Source organism: Pelobates fuscus, chromosome 13 (assembly GCF_036172605.1).
Source record: "Pelobates fuscus isolate aPelFus1 chromosome 13, aPelFus1.pri, whole genome shotgun sequence".
NCBI lineage: Eukaryota > Metazoa > Chordata > Amphibia > Anura > Pelobatidae > Pelobates > Pelobates fuscus.
The window spans coordinates 20,060,123-20,082,307 of record NC_086329.1 but is presented as its reverse complement, the minus strand read 5'-3'; the positions used below and the strand labels follow the sequence as shown (position 1 = coordinate 20,082,307).

Below are 22,185 nucleotides of genomic sequence, written 5' to 3'. Positions count from 1 at the left end.
CTAGCCACGAGCTGTTGCTGGATTTCGGGGGACCGTACGTTACGCCTCTGTGAACGCCCACAGAAACCGGGTGAGTGAGATTCCGTGTGTGGCAATTGTCTTACAGTGCTACAGAGGAAGAGCACACAGTCAACGTTGAGATTGGGCTTTGGCCTTTTTTTGGTAGCCTTTTGTCTTATTCACTAAATCTTGAGCTGGCCCAAATAATTAATCTTAGCTTATCGGCTGTGGGAGTGTCAGCTGATTTCTCTCAGCCAATTAGCTGAGCCCTGCACAACTGGGCTTAGCTCAGACAGAGCAAGAAGTTCTCTATCTGACGTAGTGGAAGCGTACACCAGGTAAGAATTCCGGTGCAAGGAAATACCGGTCTCCTTAATCACTACAGTGCACTGTGGTGGTTATGGTGCAAGGAGTGCCCCTTTCAAATAAAGTTTTGTGAATATTTGCATTTCAGAATTGTCATTGGGCATAAGGAATTAAGTTATAAGGTTTCATGTGTCTTTAAACAGAGTGTATGCTTTAAGTGTGTGTTGGAGGTGGTCCCACCACCTGGTTGTAGAGTAGAACATTTCCAACGTCCTGCTAGTCCAGTTCTACCCTAACCCTAATTGTTTTCTTTTCACAGGAAATGGGTAGACATGATGACCTGTGGTCTCTCTTTTACATGCTGGTGGAGTTTGTAGTTGGTCAGCTCCCATGGAGAAAGATAAAGGACAAGGTATGTGTATTTTAGTGTAACCATGGTGGGTTTAACATTTAATATACATTACATTGGTCTTGTTAAAGAGATGGTAAAGCAATGTGTTAGTATCCTGACTCTGGGCAGGATCTCTTCTTGGTCTCCGAGATGGCTTGTGTTCCAAATAGGTAGACAGGCCTACTGCTGTCTGAGATATAACTACAACGGCCCAGGTAACCCCTCCCACAATTCCTGGCCACAGCCTTAATATATATATATTTAAATCGTAAAAAAATACTTCAACCCTGAAGCCCAATCTTTTATGCCGTTTATCCAGAAGAAGGCAAAACACCCAGTTGTAGCCATTTCCAATTATGGCACAAAAATGGGGGGGAAATCCTTTTTGACTCCATAATGGCAATCGGAATGTATCAAAGTGTCCTACCTGGAAGAATATACTTTGGTGTCTCAATTATTTTACAAATGTCCTGAGATAGACCATGTTATCCACCTTAATGGGGAGTATCAGGGCACCAGCTTGGAGTTGCTGAAGATCAGGCTGTGCTGGGCCGGGAGATCGGCTGCCTCTCCCTTCCACAGCGCCTAACAGGCCTCCCTCTTATCAGCAGAGAACTCTGAACGGCTGCAAATGACCGCTGGAAGTACCTCCAAGCCGATCATTCGATGCAGAGTAGATAACTGGAGCAAACTGTAAGACTCACAAGGAGCTCCCTGAAAACACGTCCAGTTGCCATTACAATCAAGCCCGCCCCTATGACATCCATTTTATTGACCTTCTGTTAGCTTTAGGAACCTGTGACCAACCGGCAGTAATCACATTGTAGTGGTAGGAGTTAAGCATTTAGAACAAATCAAATCTTGTATTCAGAATAACATGTGGATATTTGTCACCCAAAAGTAATTACAATACCAATAATAGTCACATTAAGAAATATACCTTCTTCTTTATCTTTACAGGAACAAGTAGGGTCCATAAAAGAGCGCTATGAGCATCGCCTTATGTTAAAACATCTTCCCCCAGAATTCTCTGTGTTTCTCGAACATATCATTGGCTTAGACTATGTCACCAAACCAGATTACCAGGTATGTGATATTAACATTGTTTTTGACATTCATGTGGAATAGTTTATACCAACAATTAATTAATTATATTGTACTCTGAATATTTTATTGATCACTGGTCAAACTCTGACACTAATAGTGAGCCAAAGAATTAGCTGGCACAAAATAGACTGTGTGAAAATGTCCTCCTGTACCTTCCATTCAGCATTTACTGAGGTCTGCGCATCCAGGCCAAAACAATACCCCACTGTACTAGACCATGTTTATCCTTCACAAACACACAGATGTTCATGAAAACCCATTCAGTTTGTTTTTTTTCGCTGTAGAATAGTATTTTTGTTATTTAATAATGAATTCTATAAATGCTCGTATCAAAAAGGTAGTTGTTTTAGAATCTGAAAACTCTTCTACATTCCCAAGCAGTGTTATAAAACATGTACTGTAGCATTCACTGAAAACCAAAGGATTGTAAAACATTTTTGGTAAAAGTCAGTGAAGCGGTAGCTTGGATTTATCAACAGTTTTTTCACAGACACCACAGGTTTATACAGTACTTGCTTTGTAAATGTTAAGATCTCCATACTAACGCTGCAGTGGTGGGACAGACGTTGCACCGGGCCATGAAGTGATGTGTCATGCAGATGCACATGCATTTAACGGTCTCCCTTCAGTTGCCTAACCGTGAATGTGAACGCCAAGAAAGAGACACTTCTTGAGTCTCAAACGATTTACCTACAATGTTTACAATATGGTTTCATTTTCTCACAGTGTTCTAACAAAATACTGCAGTAATGGTTTTACTTCTCATCTTTGAAATGAAGTAGTGTTACCACAATGCTAAACTTTGGCGCCAGGTGTTACATATAGAATCCTTGTTTTAAAGCCTTTATTTCTTCCCACGTGCAGCTCCTCGTGTCAGTCTTTGATAACAGCATGAAAACCTATGGTATTGTCGAAAGTGACCCCTTCGACTGGGAGAAGAGTGGAATGGATGGCTCTTTAACAACCACAACAACATCCACTACCCCTCAACTTCATACTCGCCTGACACATGCTGCTATTGGGTAAATTTATATATAGCTGTGCACTTTGCCAAAATTCATACTGTTATCTTTAATGTAAACTGTTAGTGCGCTTGTCAATAACTGTGTTTGTGACTTACGTGTTGGCACCTAGTGGGACGGATAGAGGAGACAAATGTGCCTAAAGATCTCCTTGCTCAATCCCAGCATCCCATGTGTTTCGTTTGCCGGATCCGTGTCCCAGTGTACTCTCACACAAGCTTAAAACTACGAAACTGAGGGAATGCAACTCCTTCACAGAGCTTCTCACCTGTTCTCGTCAGCCATTGCAAGTGCCAGTTGATGTGAAAAGGACAGATGCTCTCGGGAGAAGTTGAAGCTCCCTCATCCCATGCTTGTACATAAGATAAAGTAGTCTGCAGATAGTCTTACGATACCTTCCAATGCAGTCTGTGATTTTTTTTTATGAAGATTCCATCTTTATGAAAAGCTCAGAAGGTACAGTGCCTCCTTAATATCTTCGTGCTTTGTCCTAATTAAGGAATTGCTATTTGTGGAGCAGTGTTGGACCAATTGATTTCAATTGGATTGTGGTGTCATGGTCATTGTCACCCTTCATCTTGGATAAGTGAATGCTCATCATTTAGTACATATTGAGGTGACTGTGACATGTAGCCCTGGTGTAAGTGTGCGGCTGATGCTATTTTTGCCCATTACTTTTTTGCTTTCACACAAAGATCTAAAACAAATGGTTCAAGTGAGCTTTGTTAATTTCTATTTATAAGGAACCATATTCAGCAGAGAGGGTTTATAAGCACATATAAGAAGTTACTTACATTATTTTATATCAGTAGATTATCAGTTCTAAACGAAATTTGAGGTTCCTGTTCATGAGTGTTTGAAACACTTTCATTTATGCCTAGCAAAGTGGCCTAGGAACTTACAGTCTGCAGAGATAATGGAAGCCAAACTGTAGCGTGGGAGAATTTGAGGTTGATTTTTGTTAATTCAGGTCTAATAGTAGAAATGCTTTTATACTGAATTGTGAGCAATTAAAGAGTGAGACTCTGGGATGGGATTTTGAAAGTAATTTGAGTAGATTAAGAGCAGGTAGAGAAGCATGGACTATAAAGTTAGGCGAAGGGGTTTGGTAATGTTCCCATACACGCCCACTTTGCCAAGTGCTAGTGATTGAAAGCATAGGGCCTGCTAGAATCTCATGAATCCAGGTTGGTTGTGATGCATTGACTTCTATCAACAAACAATTTTTTGTAATGTTAAACACTATCGCCTCTAAATATTTCCTACTCTCTGAAATGGCGTAATATATTATCTCCTTTACATTCAGAATTGCGAATGCCACACCAATCCCCGGCGATCTGTTACGTGAAAACACAGATGAAGTGTTTCCAGATGAACAACTTAGTGACGGGGAGAATGGACTCCCAATTATTGTTTCCCCAGAGAAAATCCCAGGGTCTCCCAGTCACCAGCGCACTCAGGAGAAGGATGTCTGGGAGGAGATGGATGCCAAAAGAAATAAATTAAGAATGGGTATATGCAAGGTAACAAAACTCTAGGTGACAGATGTATATGTTTGAAAGTTTGAAAATTAAACATTTGGATCATCAAAGTGCCGAGAGTGCTTCAGTTTACTACATGATTGGGTAACATTTGATAGAAAGTGGTGGTTTGTTGATGGTAGACTGTACCCTTCATATTTGTAACCCTTTGGCGTTTAGCATGCCTATGAGGGTTAAGGCAGTGCTGGAAAATAATGGTGGCCACACAAAATATTAACACTTTGGGCCCAATTTGGACATTTCCACTTAGGGGTGTACTCACTGTGGTTGCCAACGGTTTAGACATTAATGGCGGTGTGTTGAGTTATTTTGAGGGGACGGCAAATTTACACGGTTATACAGGCTGTACACTTACTACTTTACATTGTAACAGAGTGTTATTTCTTCAGTGTTGTCACATGAAAAGATACAATAAAATATTTACAAAAATGTGAGGTGTACTCACTATTGTGAGATACTGTATATCTCTATGGCTAGATATTGTAGAAATTTTCCTTCGCGCTGTGGAGAACCTTGTTTTAGAGTGATATCAGCCCTACTTTACTGGTGAAGCTCATTATGGGCTAAATTGTACAGTTTGTGCAGAGAGATTAAAGAAAAATGACCCTGGTGGGAATGACTCTATAAGACAGACTGTTTGACCCTGTTTGTTCTAAGATGAACTTGTCTGGCACACAATTTGCTTTGAGTGGAGTATATACATGTAGGTGTCCCCACTCTAGCAGAGATCCAACTGTTAAGGAATCACATCATCTAATTGTAAATATTATTATTCACTTTATTAAACTAATAAATAACTAAAACTTATGCCTAAACAAGGTCATTTAACTCATAAAATGTATGCTTTGCAGTAATGTATAAATGTGTTATTGCATCCCATCCAAGAGACTTGTAAACTATTTATGAGGCTTTGCTGTTTTGTATTGTTTTTTTTTTTTTTTTTTAATGAATGTATTCTATTTGACTGTTTTTTTTTCGACCTTTTTTGTTGGTTTTAGGCTGCTACAGAGGATGAACATAGTAATGGCCATGTAAATGGTGTACTAAATGCACCAAGCCTAGGGTCTCCCATCCGAGTTCGTTCAGAGACGACGCTGTTGGATCGAGATGTTCCCCTTCTGCGCAAGTTACGCACCATTCATAGCTTTGAGCTAGAGAAGCGTATGACTCTAGAATCAAAGCCTGATGCAGACAAATTTTTGGAAAATTGGTATGAAAATGCCGTTATTTGCCTTTAAACCAAACCTGTAAAATTTCCTTTCACGTACTCCTTTTTAAAGAGTATAGCATTAATGTTCTTTTCCATTAAAAATATTCATATAAAACGACAATACGTTTTTGAGTAGGTTGTGATGGAGCAAAGTAGTGTTTTTGGAGCTTTTAAGAATCTCCAAGTAAAAATGAGTAAGGAGTGATGTAAGCTTGCGTTTTACAGGGAAAAAAGCTGACCTATACGATTATCATGCAGGAAATTGGGGTTAATGAGAGCCCTACTCACCAAAGCTTACAATTTAGCAGCTAATAAAACAAACTAAACATTTATCTCAGTAGGTAGGTATACCCTGTAATGAGTTATCCAGTAGAGGACATTGTGAACTGTCCCATTATTGTTTGTTTATTGTTCAAATTACCCTGTAGACCTGAAAAGGGGAACACAAAAATATAAACTGGCCCATTTACTCCATAGGGAAGATCCTGTGTCTAGGTGATGGTTGACCCACCACACTTGTGACTCAGAAACAAAAAATGTGGTAAATTTGTTAGAGAGATCCTATTTCCCCAACTTACTCGTGCCAGGCCACAGAAAGCCACCTCTGTTTCTTGTAGACAATATGGGTTCTATAATAAACATATTTTTCTTTAAAAATGTCTCTATTTAGTTACACATTTGTTTTTTTGACAGGGTTACATTGGACAGTTTTCACATAACATAGATATGCCCTCAATATGCCTTATTGTGGTTTGCATTTTTCTTTCTTGTACAGTGTTGAGAGAATTCAGAAAGATGCATATGTGAAGCAAACACCGGTCCCTGATGGATCTTCACCACCTCAACCTCGTAAAGTAATTGCTGCTCCCACTGCAGGTTCTGCTGACCATGTGTGGCATTATGATGAAGAATATATCCCTGCAGGTTCCAAGCCTGGTTCAGCAAGCTCCCCAGAGCACCTTGAAGGTGTTAGCAATGGTTTTGTAGCTGTAAATCTGAGCTCCTGCCGGCAGGACATTGATTCCAAAGAGTGGGTTATTGTGGACAAGGAGCACGACTTGAAAGATTTTGGGACAAATGGTAGTAGAGGTCATAAGCTGACAGGAAGTCCATCAGACGAAGAGCCAGAGGTCCTCCAAGTGCTGGATGATTCTCCTCAAGAAGGTCAACCAAACAGAGGCTTGTGGAGAGACAATAATATCCAAGGCAAACCTGACCCTGCGGTTGGACTTGATATGATAATTTCGTCGGGCCCTTATACTGATAAATTGGATCTGATGTCGGGAGCTGCTGGCCAGCTGCTTGCTGCCACACCCACTAGTCCGATGGAAGCGCAAGCTGAAGGCGCACTTACTCCGGTAAGATGAGATTCCAGAATTATATTAACCAGTTTCTTTTTTACACAACCAGACAAGAAATTGCAGGGTTTACAATTTCTTGTTTTCAGTTATGGATTCTGTGACATGGTAAGTTAACTTCCAAAATTGTCACATTTCAGCTTACATACTTGTATCTGGTGGTTTATTTTTTTAAATATAATTTTTTTTTAAATTTTGTTTTAGTCCCCCCTCCCTGCTTCTTCCCTGGCCAGGGAGGGGGGATATGGCATTCCCTGGGGGCCCCAGCACACTCTTACTTACCCTCCCAGCAGCTTCCCTAACTCTCTCGGCCTGTTGCTTTGGTAACCCGTGGCAACGCTCTAACGGCCACGGGACTCGCGAGTGTTAGACAAGGGGGCTGCTGGGAAGGTAAGTAAGAGTGTGCTGGGCCCCCCGGACCCTGATGGCGGCCCAGATCTGCATTATCGGTATATTGGCCGATACCGATATTGCCAAAAATACAGTATATCGGCCAGACCGATAATCAGTCGATCCCTATTTAGGACCCAGTCTCTTATCAAGGATGCCTGGCACTCCAGATGTTGAGCACTGCATCCCTCTTATGTTCTGCCAGTATAATAGCTGTAAGCGATTTTTGGGAGACATAGTCCATAAAATCTGGAGCGCTGAGGGCCCTAGTCTAGGCTATGCAATTTACTTTTTTTTTATAGTCAAAACAGGGCAATACATTTTCGATAATGCTCTTAGAGCCTCAAAGCTGGCAAAGCATCAGGGGAGATGTAGTCCACAACCACGGTAGCGTCAAAGGTTACCTACTAGATCATCATAGGTTAAATATGCAATTTAAAATTCAATAAAATAAATGTCAAGCTTTAAAAACATCTTTGTATATTAAAAACATATACTTAAAGGAACACTATAGGGGCAGAAATACAAATGTCTATTCCTAAACCTTTATTGTTAAAAACAATATTTAGGTCCCCAGTCTCCCTTGCCCCCTTAAATAAGTAGTTTACTCACCTTTATTCCAGTGCCGTGCAGGTCTGCCGGAACTGGCTCCACACCAGTTTGCCTTTTTTGCTGACATCATCAGAATTTATGATCTCAGCCAAACCAATGCTTTCCAGTGGGAAAGCATTGGATTGGCTGGAATAGTCAATTCTGATGATCCCAACCAAGGTGGAGTGGTGGGGGCAGAGCCAAACAGCCCTGGTCAATCAGCATCTTCTCATAGATATGCATTGAATCAGTGACATATATACAGTTCATATGGGCTAACTCTAGCTGTAGGAATTAATTGGATGAGAATTACAGGGTGACATGTTTTATCCCATTTGAGATCATTCTTGGTGAATGTATGAACATTGTAGGTATTTCTTACTAAAGTGACCTTTCCCATGGAGTTGGTTTCTGGTCCCACGGTAAGTCCACCGCATATAATGTTGCGATCACTGCTGCTTCAGAGTGAACTGTGGCTTTTATATGAACGTTCTCCTTTAGCGAATTGTTCTAACACTGAGTAGACCGTTAAAATATCTAAATGTGTAAACGAACGCCTTTCCTTTACTGGCATTCATGCAATCTTGGTCTACAGGCCGCACTTACTCTCATTTCTTGCGGATGCTAGCATTCATGCACGTTATTGTTTTGTTTCCCCCATCATGGCATATTCTCACAGCTCGATGCTTCTCACATCCCGCTTTCCTCAACCTCGAGGCTTCCAGGCAATCCTTTGCGTTTCACCACCCCCATAGCTTCCCAGTCCAGCCGCTCAGAGTCCTCTCACAGGAAAGAGGCCTGCCTTCCAAAGAGTCAGTCCGCCGAGAGCTACTCCTCTTCCTCTCGCTCAGCCAGTCGCAGGAAGCTGCCCGTCACACCAAATAACGGTGCCAAGTACCCCTCTGTAATTCGTATATCTAAATCTCAGGTGAATAACTCCATGTCTTCATAAGTCAGTCCTCATTCTGTCTGGTGATGTAAGGTTTGTCGTGTCCGGGGTTCATTAACAATAATTACACGCATGTTACAAGTCCCCAAACAAGAGAACAGCATTGTATCCCGGACGTAAATATTTTATTTCAGGGTATTCAAGCTTGCAGATAAATAGATTGCTGTCATGAAATTATTTAATTGAAATTGAACTATTCCCTTCTCAAGGCCACAGTACCTGTTGGGGTGATCTGGTCAGCATTTTTCTCTGTTTTTAGAAAATAAACTATATACCCATTAGAGGAGGAGTTAGATCCATATTTTGCTGTTTTGTACCATACTCGTTCTTCTTGTTGGTATGTTCAGAGCATTACTTGTCTAAATATTCCTGCAGAAGGACCCTGCAGGAGCAGCTACCAAACCAGGGCTGCCCTTACATGTAGGCCGATATGTAACATAGCAATGGCTTTAGGTATTTTGAGCTAATTAAGTCCAGTTTGTTGCTGTCCGTGCCACGCGACACTCTGGGTGACCCTATTCTGCTGTTAGTCGGATTTAATTCCCTTATTACTAATAATTCACATCTGAGAGCTCTCCCAGGACTAACGTCCTTGGCCATCTTATCACACTTAGTCCGTTACATTTTATATTTTCTTAAAGGTTCTTTGCTCTCTTTATAGGGTTTGTTTTCCTACCACTGAAATGTCAAATCCCCAAATCCCCTTGCTGACAGAAAGTAGTGTTATTTTATTCATATTAAAGTAAATGAAGGAAAACCGTACATGAGTATCGACAAATTCATTGCCATCTGTCTGTTCTCTGCCCCCTAGTGGCTTTCCTAGAAACTGCTTTAGTTGTCTCTTTTTATTCTGATATAATTGTGTTGTATAGAATAACATAGGAAGGATTCTGCTAGGAAAAGCACAGTGCTTAACTGTGGATAAAGAAATTCAAATTTATTGGTTCAATTGGCCACTTACAATTTGATTGACCAATTCAGGCCTTCAGTAATGCCGAAGATATCCTTCCAGTGTATCCAGATAGGTTTCCTCTTCAATGCATTGGACCATGGATGTTAAAAGTAAAAAGTTCAAAGATGAATTTATTAACTTACATTTAAGTTTAAAACCCCAAGTGTACTGGTAAAAGCATAATCAACTACCAGGCCACCAAACCTACGTGTTTCATCCATCCGGAGACTTCTTCAGGGATGGTAGCTGTGTATATACACCAAAAAATAAAACGAATACAAAAAAAATCCACCCACCCTTCCCCGTTTAATCCCCTCTGATTGTCCATAGTATGATCCTATAGGTTGTTCATGTTGACATCTGGTTCCAATCCTCTTGTCTTTACTTCCTGATTTAGCCTATTTTTCACGTGATCGCACTTGGAACGTAGTGACGTCATGCGTTCTAAGCGTGCACCCCATGTAAATAGGCCTTGGTGTTGCTCCACCCTTGAGACATTATTGCACAAGATTCGCGATGCCTATTGCGTTCCGGAGTTTGTTCCATTTGGGTGCAATATTGGATTTGACTTGTGTTCCAACTCCCAAGCGAGAGGATAGAACACCATACTCAGAGCCTCAGTCCTCAGAGCTTTTGTGGAAGAACATAGTAGGGGATGGGTTTAGAGAATGGATCAATATATTGGAAAACATATAGAATAAAACATAAAAACCTAGAGATCCCATATCTATTAAAAATGTAGATGCAATCCCGCTTGCCTTAAACATAGGGTATTTGAAAAATGTATAAAAGTATATATAAATTATTATTTTTATTTTTTTAAAACTTTATATCAAAACTCCTTTATTTCTAAATCACTAAAAATAATTAAAGTAATATAAAATGGTAAGGTGCTGGCAGTGCATATACAAATGTATAAAACAACAAGGTACAATTCTCCCTTCTAATTTTGTACATGTCCTCCCCACATATTGTTTCCCATGGAGACATTGTAACATATACACCACATTTTTCTCGTTACAATGATTTGATTGTATAATTTTTTTTTTTACCCTGTTATTGCACTCCTAAATTGTTTTATTTTAATAATCTTTTGGTTTTACAGGCTTTACAAGAATTCCTACATTTAAAACCTTTAATTTCTCAGTTTTTTTTAACAGATTATTTGGTGGTAAGCGCAGGGCTAAAATGTTTTTTAAATGTTTTGTTTTTGTTCTGTAGAATGCTGGTGAATATTTTGGAAGAAATGGGCCTAAAACAGGATTTCTCGATAAAATATTTGAATGTTTATATATACTATTTTTAACCTGTTGGTTCTGTGAGCGGAAATGAGTAATAAATGCAAATTTAAAATCGTCTTTGTTTTTTAGCTTTTTTTTTTTTTTTTTTATTAGGTCCTTTCTATTTAAAATGCGGACTGCTTTATTCTCTTTATCCAGGAGAGTGGCATTGTGTTTATTGGATATGTTGTGCTTGTTCTGCATAATCCGGATCTTTTAAACAATTTCGTCTTATACTACTTAATTGGCTTTTAGGTATTGCCCTCAGTCAATTGTTGTGATGGCTGCTCTTTCTACGTAAGAAACTGTTGCCCTCCATTTTTAAACAAATTATTATTGTTTATAAAGTAAAATCAAATTACGCAGCACTGTACAATAGGTGGACTAGTGGACATGTATTTGCAACAAAATAAGTTGGACACACACGAACAGAGGGTGCTGAGGGCCCGGCTCGAACGAGTTTACATTCTAGAGGGAGTGGGGTAAAGTGCCACAAGAGGTATGGGAAAATATAGGTCGCTAGAACAATGAAGGGTTAGTTTTTTTTAGATGACACAGTTGCAGGAGAGGAAGCAGAATGGGTGACCAAGGTGCGGGGAGGGGAAAGCTATTAACAGTTTATTTGATATTCTTTCCTTAAAGTAGGGAGTTTTTAATGATCTTTTGAAGGAACCGAGACTGGGTGAGAGCCTAACGGAGCAGGTAGGTGCAGCATTATGTAAAGCTTTTTAAGCAAGCACCCGAATTTTGAATTAAGCCCTATATCTTTCGGGAATCCAGTGCAAGCACTGGCAGAGAGGGGAGGCATGGGATGTGCTGGCAGACTGGAAGATCAGCCTTGGGTTCGCATTTATTATAGATAATAATGGGGCCAGTATGTATGGCGTAAGACCATTGAGAAGCAGATTATAGTAGTTAAGGCGAGAGATAACAGCATTTAGATTGAATTCTTTCCCCTTCTACGTAGAAAGAGAGATCCAAATAAATCAATGTTATTAATGCCATACATGGGAGTGCATTTTAAAACCATATTGAATTACATTTATAGACTTTAAAAATGTGTGTAGTTCTTTTTGAGTCCTTTTCCATCTTAACAAAATGTTATCTATAAAGCATTTCTAGAAGACCAGGTTTGCAACCCAGCCATATCCCCTCAACACGAAGTTGGATCCCCAGTTTCTCATGTATATGTTGGCATAGCTGGGGTCAAACATGGTATCACTGTGCCCTTTTGTTTGCAAGTAAAAAAGTGCCATTAGGCATTTAAATGGATTAAATAAATAGAATCTCTAAAACTGCATGAAACCGTATTATCCTCTAACACAAAGTGCCTAAATTGTGTTTTCTGACCGTGTAAAGGCCGGTTACATCAATTGTGACCCCTTTAAAGTCCCTTTCCCATTTTATTTCTTCCATTATTTCCAAAATATGGGAGGAATCCTTTAAATAGGAAGGTTCTTCTTGTGCATATTTTTGTGATAGTCAATAAACTCAGATATATGTGCTGTAATTTATTTAATCCCACTAATAATTGGGCGCGGAGGGGGTTCTTCAGAATTTGTGTGTAGTTTGGGTAAAAAGTACAAAATTGGAATCCGATGTTGATTATAAAGGTATTCTATATTATTTTTAGACATTCATTTAGTAGGGATTTTAAAGCTGTGTTTAATATTGAAGTAGATAAACATTGTTCCAATGTTATATACAGTATGTGTTTCGATCTCCCAGAATTCAGTTTGCCTCCTTGAGGTAATATTTCATCATATGACTATTACACCGCATTTTGCAACTTCTTCTTTATTTAGATTAAACTTGTTCTTACGGTTTTTCGGCTTTGCCTTTAGCTTTTCTAGATCATGGCTAATACCTTTTTCTCCAATGATGACCTTTTTTGTCCAAAAGATGATTTTTTTTTTTTTTTTAACCTTTCGTTTTCTGTATCACTCTTTTCATTTTTGGAAGGGAACTCCTCTACCTTTTTTGTTTTTAAGGAACCACTTTTTGAGGGTATTTTCCTTATGTATTTTTTGTAGGTCTATATATGTCTCAAATGTACGGTATTCATTGTTTTATTGGGTGCAAATGTAAGACCTTTTTCACGTGCCTTTTAAGTTCTCAACAGTTAAATCAATATTAGTTAGATTATAGATACCCATTCCTTTTATAATTCCTTCTTCTTCCATTTTCCTTCCTTCAAAGATTGTCTCTGACCGTTTTGGTGGAGTGTCCACTAAGTCCGCTAGAGGGACAAATTTGTTCTCCCACTGGTTGTTGCATGCTTTGAAAAAAGTGTGTTATTCGTTCTTCTCTTCGGTTTGCCTCCCTCCCGAAAAAAAAAGTTCTTCCGTGTCCATAAGCTTTTTCCGATTTACCTGCTGCCTCTGCGTAGAATTTTCTAATTTCAGAGTGGTGAGAAGTAGATGGTTGACTGGAATTAGGTGAAGAGTAAATGTCTTCTTGAAAAAATTCTCCGATTTAAAAACCCTAGTGAAAACCTTTATTTTTCTATTTATCTGAGTTGGGGGTTGATTTTACAAAACCTTTATTGTTGTAATTAGATCTCTTAGAGGTTTTCAAAAGTCTTTTTATACTTATTATGGAAATAACGTACCTGATGGTTTTTAAAAAGATTATAGTTTTTTTTATCAATCCTATCTCTGAGCATTTTAAAAAAAAAATTGGCTCTCTAATTTTATCTTCTAATTCTTTTACTTTGATGATTTCCTGTTCCTTTTCTCTAATCTTTGGAGCATCCTCCTGTGTTTCTAGGGTTTCGATCTTCTCCTCAATAACCTGTCTGTTTTTTTTCTCTCATATTCTCTTAACAACTTTGAGGCTCTGGGAACAATATCCCAAAACTTCATACCATCTCCTTATGAATTCTATATTCTACCAATACCACATGTTGGAGTTTTTCCCACATTTAGACCCCTAGGAATTAATCCTTAGGAATATCCCTCTAAATATGATATCTCCTACCATTTTCTGGTTTCTTTCTTCATCAATCTTTCTAATTTGAGAAAATAAAAATGGTCTTTTAAAGTTATAGTCTCCTGTCTTTTAAAGAACATATTCTCGAATCGAGATTTTCTACCTCTTTGAATATTTAAAAGAAGGTTAGTTGTAATTATTTATAAACAGGTGTGGAAGTTGTGAGGAAATAAAATAGTGACAATCGCCACCTGATCACAATCACAAAAATGTCCCCAAAATAGGATAATAATAATTAATACAGAAGATCCACCTTGAAGATTCCCTCTGATCTTTAGATACACATATAGAACAAAATAGGGGTGATTCTGCTCGAAAAGGTGAGAAAGGCACATCATAGTGCTTAACTGTGTACAAATAAATACAAATATATTGGTTCAATTGGCCACTCAACATTTGATTGACATTTCAAGCCTTCGGTGATGCTGAAGATATCCCTCCAGTGTATCCAGATCATTCCCCACTTCAATGCATTGGACCATGGATGCAAAGATAGTAGTGCAGATATGTAGTGCAAATGGAAGATAAAGTTCTAAAGATTAATTTAACTTACATTTAAGTTTAAAACAGGAAACATAATGGTAAAAGCATAATCAAATACCAGTCCATTAATCCTACACATTTTATTCCTCCAGGAACTTGGTCAGGGTAGTAGCTGTGTGTATACACCAGTCAAAACAATAAAAAAACTTAAATCCAAAAAATTAAAACCACCCACCCCTCCCCCATTTAAACCTCTCTGATTGTCCATAGAATTAGCCTATAGGTTATTCTCTTTGACAGAAGGTTCCAATCTTCTTTTGTCTTTACTTCCTGATTCAGCATCTGTTTGACGTCATTGTTCTCTGAACGCGATGACGTCACACATTCCAAGCGTGAGTTTTAAAGAAGGAAAACTGTACAAGTACATGAGTATCGAGAAATCCAATACCATCTGTCTGTTCACTGGCCCCTAGTGGCTTTCATGGAAACTGCTCTAGTTGGCACTTTTTATTCTGGTATAAGTATGTCTTGGAATGAGACTTGGGTAAAAGTAGCACGGTGTAGATCTCTATGTGGCTTCCTTTTCCTATAAAACTAAAGATAGAATCCCAAGAGTTAGTGGAAAGTGAAAGTCCCCATATGATCTTCTATTCTGGTGCTGGACCAATAGGCACCCAAACAGCTCCTCGCACTGTCTGGCCATGAAATGCATTTATCCTGCCTCTCTCCTCCCTGACGCAATGTTTCATAATAGCGCTGCACTCCTTGCTATAATATAAATGTTTATATATGTTTAATATTTATATATGTTTTTGAAAGTGTTTTACGATGAAGCATAAATGCTATACCCTGGTACGCCCCACTTGATCAGCTTTTATAATGGGCTTTGTACTGTGAAAAACATTTAAATAACAAAAAAACACCACTGTCTTAAGAGAAAAGGCCCTGCTGAACCTACCTATGGACGGCCCTGACCCAGACTCTGAATCCCATACTAATATTTAAAAGACTATAGGCAGGGCTAAAATACTCTGTTTATGGAGTCAATAAAAAAAAAACAATTTTGGAAGAAGACGATGTAATAGATGCTCTTTTGAAACCTAGCTAAATATCTCTAAAACCAAAGTCATGTAAAGCAGTCTAACTCCAGATGTTTGCAGAGGGGAAACCAACCTGTCACATGATTACTTACCAGATAATTGCCACAGAAGAGTGCATTGTAAACATCGGCAAACAATTCATTAACTTCATTTTAATGGTAGTGTCCCTTTAACATCTTCAATAATTAGTCAAACTATTATGAGAGTTTTGAAAATAAAAGGGACTGACACTTTGGCATGCAATATGTCTGGTTTAATAATTTGGTCTTGTTGAATGTTTCCATCAAATATCATTTTTAAAAATGTGATAATGTTGAAAGTACTGTGTATGTGTCTTTAAATGTATAGGTGAGAAATTGAATCCGTGATCTCAGTCTTGTGCTATTATTAATATTATGTACTAGTTATTGACAAATGCTGCTTTTTTCTAGTTGAAAATGTTTGACAGATAAATTTATTGGCACTTAGACAGTGAGTTACATAGAGAACCGGTGTGATAGCTCAGCAGTTAGCCCTCCAACTTCAGTATCTGAGAGTTGCAGGTTCGATTCCCAGCAATTTCATCTCAGCCTTTCGTCTTCTGAGGTCAGTAAAATGAGTACCGCTTATTTGGGTAATAACATAGAGACCCCGGGATGTATAGTGACAGTTTCATCATGGGGACTAGATGATTTTGAATTAAATATATTATTTCTACCTTGCTATACTGTATCTGGTACTGGTACTGAAAAGGCTTGTATTGCTTTGAAAGCAGGGTTGACAGCAGGTAACTCTCCACATCTTCGCTACCTGCAACAGGTGAAGCAGTTCTACAACAGCTGGGAAGCTGCCTGTTGACTACTCTGAGAATAGCTTGATATTTTAAGATTACTTTGCATCGCTTCCTCTAGGCTTCCTAAGGCTTAAAAATATGAATAGTTTGAGGTATGCACCGTGACACGTTATACATTTATTAATGTTCTTAAAGGACCACCATAACCACTTCAGCGCCCTATAGTGGTTATGGTGCCAGGAGTGCCCTGAAGCCCACCCCGATGTAGATAGTGAAACCATTTTAGAGCTCCTGCTCTGGCTGAGATCATCAGTAGTGATGATCTCAGCAAATCCAATGCTTCCCATGGAGAATCATTGAGGGCTATTTTGCATGCGAGGGAATTTCCACGCTGCGCCAATCATTGATTCAATGAGAGTGAAGAAGCTGAACGATGGTTCTGTAATGTTTGTAGGACCGCATAAAGTGAGTTAACTTTATTGCAGTATAGATACTTAAAATCTCGTCTTTTTTTTCAGCCCAGATTGTATTATGCAATCTTAACTAGTAGAACGGAAGATTCTAAAAATCGCATCCTTTTTGGGCATTTTAAAATACATTAACCACTTTCCAATCCCTTTTAAAAGAGAAGTATCCCAAAAACAATATAAAACCCCATGTTCTATATAATTAGTATGTGTGGATAAAGCAGTGTAACTATGCTAAAGATTTGTGATACAGCATATTACTATAAGAACTTGGGAATGGAGGTCGAGTTACAATACGGGAACACATCATTCAGGTTGATGCTCATTTGTAGGAACAGACCCATCTTAAATGTAATATTACAATTTAAAAAATGATCACTTGTTACATTGGTTTGATCCCCCTGACAAATAAAAAGGTTAAGAATTATTTCCTGGGGTTAATCCATATGAATGTGCAGTTTAAATGTAGACCTGTTAAGAGATTGCTCATTATGTGCAGAGAAGCTTACAAGTTTATAAAGAAGTTTATAATCTGACTTTTAAGGCTTTATTTCACAAAGAAAACCCATATCTGCCAATGCATGGTAGCGTGCTTCATAGGAGAAACCTTTGTTGGCCACAGGGTGGCACTTGCAAGTAGTAGCAATGCTCTGACATTTACGAACACCTACAATTCAGTGTCACGTGCAATCGCTGTATTAAAGGTTTTACTATGTTTCAAACTTTGCTGTACATTTATTATTGAAAGTATTTTGTTCTAGATTTTAGTGTAACTTCCCTTTTAAAGATTGTCACAAATACGCTAAACCAATAGCCCTCCAGTAGATGCGTGATTTCACGCACACATTCAGGAAAGGCAGAAGACATTATTTCTTAGAATCTTTAAGTTTTTGGAAATCTTAATACAAACCGGTCCAGGGTGCCAGGAAGGGCGTTAAGCAAGAAATCCCTCAGGATCTCTTCTAGTGAAAGAGCTACCTTAATATTGGCATCTCTTTAACACTTGTGTAATAATAAAATAGATTGGTTGTGTTTTGTGCAAATATCTATCATTTTTATTTTATTCATGGATTTGTTTCTGTCTTTATTTTATTTTGAAATCTAGATGACGATACCTCGTCCTTCAGTAACATCCACACAGTCTGCTTCAGAAAGCTTTCCGTGTGCCCAGAATTTGGAAAAGAGAGATCGGGACTCCCATGTTCTGGAAGTGTTCTCACCACAAGAAACCGAAAATGTTTTGGGTATTAGCATAAACAAAGCAGATCTGGAGCTGCGCTTAACTAGCCAGGAAAAGTCATGTGTCAAATCCCAAGACTCAGGCCAAGCAAACTTTGTTAATGAGTACGACCAAATGTTGCATGAGAGGAACAGCGCCAGTTCGCCTGTAAAATCTCATTTAGGTTCTCAGACTGGTGTGACGGAGGCCGTGAATGAAGAAAGGAAGGGTCTAAATTCACATGGATGTTCTCCCAAGCACTATCAATCCTCACCCGATGTTATGCCATCTGTTAATCAACCTTTTGAGTCGAGGACTTTTTGCACATTGCCAAATGAAGATTCGGACCTAGAAATACTGAAGCCAGAAGCTACTGAGGCCACTAAGCAAGAAGTTGATTTTGTGGAACTTTGTACAGCAAGTTCTTGGGAAGGTCAGCAAAATGGTTTCCATGAAGTAAAGGATGTTAGTGCTGCTAATGGATTTCTTGACCACAGAGTGAGCTTGTCCATGTTACTGGATGAAGAAAGCGACAAAGATCAGAAATGCCTAAATAACGGAGAATTGTTGGACTTGAGTGATGGATTTCAGAAAAGTAAAAAAGATCTCACAAAGCCATCTTTTACAACCAGGCAGAGCAGAATTCCAGTTTTGGCTCAAGAGGTTGAGACAGCATCAGAGTCCTCTTCTCCAATCTCTGCAAAGGAGAAGCTTCTTCTAAAAAAGGCATACCAAACCGACCTTGCACGGCTGCTAATGGAGAAACGACAGATTAAATCATTTCTCTGTGACCTCTCAAGTGCCTCTGACAAATCTTTTGAGGAAAAGTCTTCTCCGCAAGTCCTACCTTTGTCAGAAGAGAATATCCTTCTCTCCAAATCTGCACTGGATGCACATATTCAAAGGTCGTCCGATGATGGAATTTTGGCATCCCACAGCCCACAGATGAGGAAGAGCAAAATTCCACGTCCAGTTTCCTGGTCCAGTAGTGATCAGCTCAGTAGTTCTCCTTCAACTCAATTCCTTCCAAGACCACCACCTGGAAAACCGCCTACTCGACCAGGGGTGGAAGCACGGTAAGACAAAAGACTTGGTTAAAAAATTTTGGTTTTGTTACAATAATAATAACCATCAGATTTTATTTAAAGGGACACTCTAGTCACCAAAACAACTTTAGCTTAATGAAGCCGTTTTGGTGTATAGATCATGCCACTGCAGTCTCACTGCTCAATTCACTATCATTTTTTTTTTTTCCATATAGCCCTAATCACACCTCCCTGCAGTTAACTTACACATCCTTCCTAAACACTTCCTGTAAAGAGTCATCTAATGTTTACACTACCTTTATTGTAAATATTGTTTAGATTATAATTTCATATCTCTGCTCTGTTAATAGCTTGCTAGACCCTGCAAAAGCCTCCCGTGTATGGTTCAATTTACAGAGCAGGAGACAAAAACACCTCCTTTGGCTGTAACTGACATAGTCTGCAAGACAAAAATGGTCTCAAGTTCAATCAGGTGTAACTTATTTTGTAAGTTTGGAGTCAAATCACTTTGTTTCTGCAGCCCTTGCCACCCCGGCTAGTGCTGTACAATTATGGGAGGGGAAAAAAACATACAATACAAAGGGTAAAGAAGGCTCTTCCTGTGAGCTGATATCTAGCCATTAAATCTCTTTTAAACGAAGTGCTTAGGTAGCCCAAGAGCTTATGATGTAAAGGTTAAAATGGGGATTGGAGACCCGTAGCAGGGAGAATTTAGAAGTTATGGCCGGAGGGGATTAACAGAAAGTGTCAGCTAGTGGTAAAATGTAAAGGGAATGCGGAGGTAATTTACTATTATCCCAAACAGCTGGAGTTGTGATGCGTGCTAGCATGGCCGTTTAACTAAACCTTACAGCTAAGTAGCTGTAGCTGTGTTTGCTGGATGGGGAAGAGATGTCCCCACCATCCTCACACAAGGACACTATCTGTTCCTCCCTGTTCTACCACTACCCACGTCACCTCACAGATCTGTGCCAAAAGGTATGCAACCAACTTCTTTGAAGACAAGTGCATTTTGTTAATTAGTTTATTTGTTACAGATGATTGTGTTAACATTCATATTTGGATTGTTAACTTTCTAACAGAAGATATTTATTCTTAAGCTAGAAGATATGTATTCTTAAGCTATTTATTATTAACCTCAACAGAAGATACACTTCAGTGTAGTTATTCTGGTATACTGCTATATTCTGGGGTAGATGTGTTCCATAATTAAATGTAAAAAAATGAGAATATATGAAGTTAAAAAAAATAGCAGAAAATGACATACTTTTGGTAAGATTTTCAAACAATGTAATATTTTTTAGATAAACTTCAAAAATATTTATTTTCTAAATATTACAATATCAAAAAAAGTTATCATATATAAAATCAATTACAATATTTTTCAACATATTGAATAATTGTAAGTTTTAGTTTATTAAAAATATTATTTCATTTGAAAAACTTATTACATCTAGGCTATAATTAGGGTTATATATATATATATTTTTTTTTAAACTGAAGCCTGTATCTGCATATATTTGTATATGTATTTTAATTATTCTCTCTCTATTTCCTCTGAAGGATGCGCAGATACAAAGTTTTGGGTTCTGGAAACTCTGACTCAGACCTCCTCTCCCGACTTGCTCAGATGCTTCAGAATGGATCCCAGAAAACCCGCAGCTCCTCTCAGTCTAAAAGCCCAGGATCCCCCCATAGTCCTAAAACTCCTCCTAAAAGCCCTGTGATACCCCGGCGCAGTCCAAGCGCCTCACCACGCAGCTCTTCTTTACCGAGAACCAACAGTTCGTCCTCTTCGAGAGCTGGACGACCCCACCACTATGACGCCAGGAGCTCCTCCCCACACGTAGGCCGCAGCAAATCACCCCCCAGCCTCTCTGGTTCATCTTCTTCACGAAGATCCTGCCAGCAGGATCATTGCTACAGTAAACAGAGTAAAAACATATCAAAGGGACCGGGCAGCGGTCACCATTCCACAGGAAGCAAAACAAGCCGTGGGAAGTCTTCTGCTCGGGAGGTCAAAGTGTCCAGTAAACTTAGCAGATAGTAACGAGGCTTTGTCAGCTCTGCAGCAAAGCTTCTTGGTTCCACCCCATTCCCCTCAACCCGTTGTCCTCTTGTAATGCATGTTATGTATGTTACTATATAATTCAAATGAAATCCAAATTAGTGTTGATCTCTATGTTCAAAAGAAGACTAGTGTGGGAACTAGTGGAATATTTATTTGGGATCACATTGGGGAGGAGTTTCTCTACAAGACCTCTTTGGCACCGCCAGCCTAGTAAAATGTATGGTCAGCAGATTAGAACGTTGCTTTTATAATTCATTTTTAATATATACCTTCAGCATATCTTCCTACTTGACATGGAAATGTGAGGTAAGAGGGTCTCTCAGAGCGAGAACTTGGAGACTGGAAGTGAACGGTTGCATTCCAATATAAATGCTCATATTATCACACAGGGGTTTGCAGAGATTGGTAGACATTAAACAAAGTAGTACAGCCGTGTGGTTTATTAAGGACCGAGAAATAATGTATCCTCTAACTGGGATATCATGGATTTGTCAGAGGTCTCTCCATACAGATTTCCTTCGGTGTCCATCATTTGTCATTTCGACACATCACATTTAAGGAAGTTAAGAGACATTATGTCTTAAACCAAATCTGCTCATAGGAGAAATGTTTTTTGTTTTTTTATATATGTTTTTCTTTTATACTTAACCCTTTGCTATGCTTTAAAAGTCTTCATGGTAGCATTAGCTGTTTTAGCATGACTTTGGTCACAGGTCATGACCTCATCTGACATCTCAAAATGCAAACTAGAACATTTTCAGAGCTTTTTAGCACTGCGTTCACCAGCTGTAAGTCCAGATGTGCATGTTTCACCTCTCTGGGGTAATCTGAATGCATGATTAGCCTTTTGGGTGTTCATTCCTTGGCACTCGTGGTTAAAGTGGGTCTGTAAAGAGTATTTGAAAGGGTTAGTCTCCCTAAATCGAGAATATAAGCCCT

At 38.9% G+C, this 22,185-nt stretch overlaps 1 protein-coding gene across 2 annotated transcripts in view; it reads left to right on the top strand.

Moving 5' to 3' along the window:
- The window catches only part of TTBK2 (tau tubulin kinase 2), a 76,754-nt gene extending 55,075 nt beyond the window's left edge, over positions 1-21,679 (top strand). For both annotated transcript variants that reach the window (XM_063439555.1, XM_063439556.1), the window contains exons 7-15: positions 5-70; positions 626-718; positions 1,658-1,783; positions 2,669-2,826; positions 4,133-4,349; positions 5,366-5,577; positions 6,353-6,935; positions 18,016-19,205; positions 20,739-21,679. In XM_063439555.1, the coding sequence (XP_063295625.1) occupies positions 5-70; positions 626-718; positions 1,658-1,783; positions 2,669-2,826; positions 4,133-4,349; positions 5,366-5,577; positions 6,353-6,935; positions 18,016-19,205; positions 20,739-21,222 (3,129 nt within the window). In that variant the 3' untranslated portion in view covers positions 21,223-21,679. The remainder of the gene's footprint in view (positions 1-4; positions 71-625; positions 719-1,657; positions 1,784-2,668; positions 2,827-4,132; positions 4,350-5,365; positions 5,578-6,352; positions 6,936-18,015; positions 19,206-20,738) is intronic.
- The last annotated feature ends 506 nt before the right edge of the window (positions 21,680-22,185 follow it).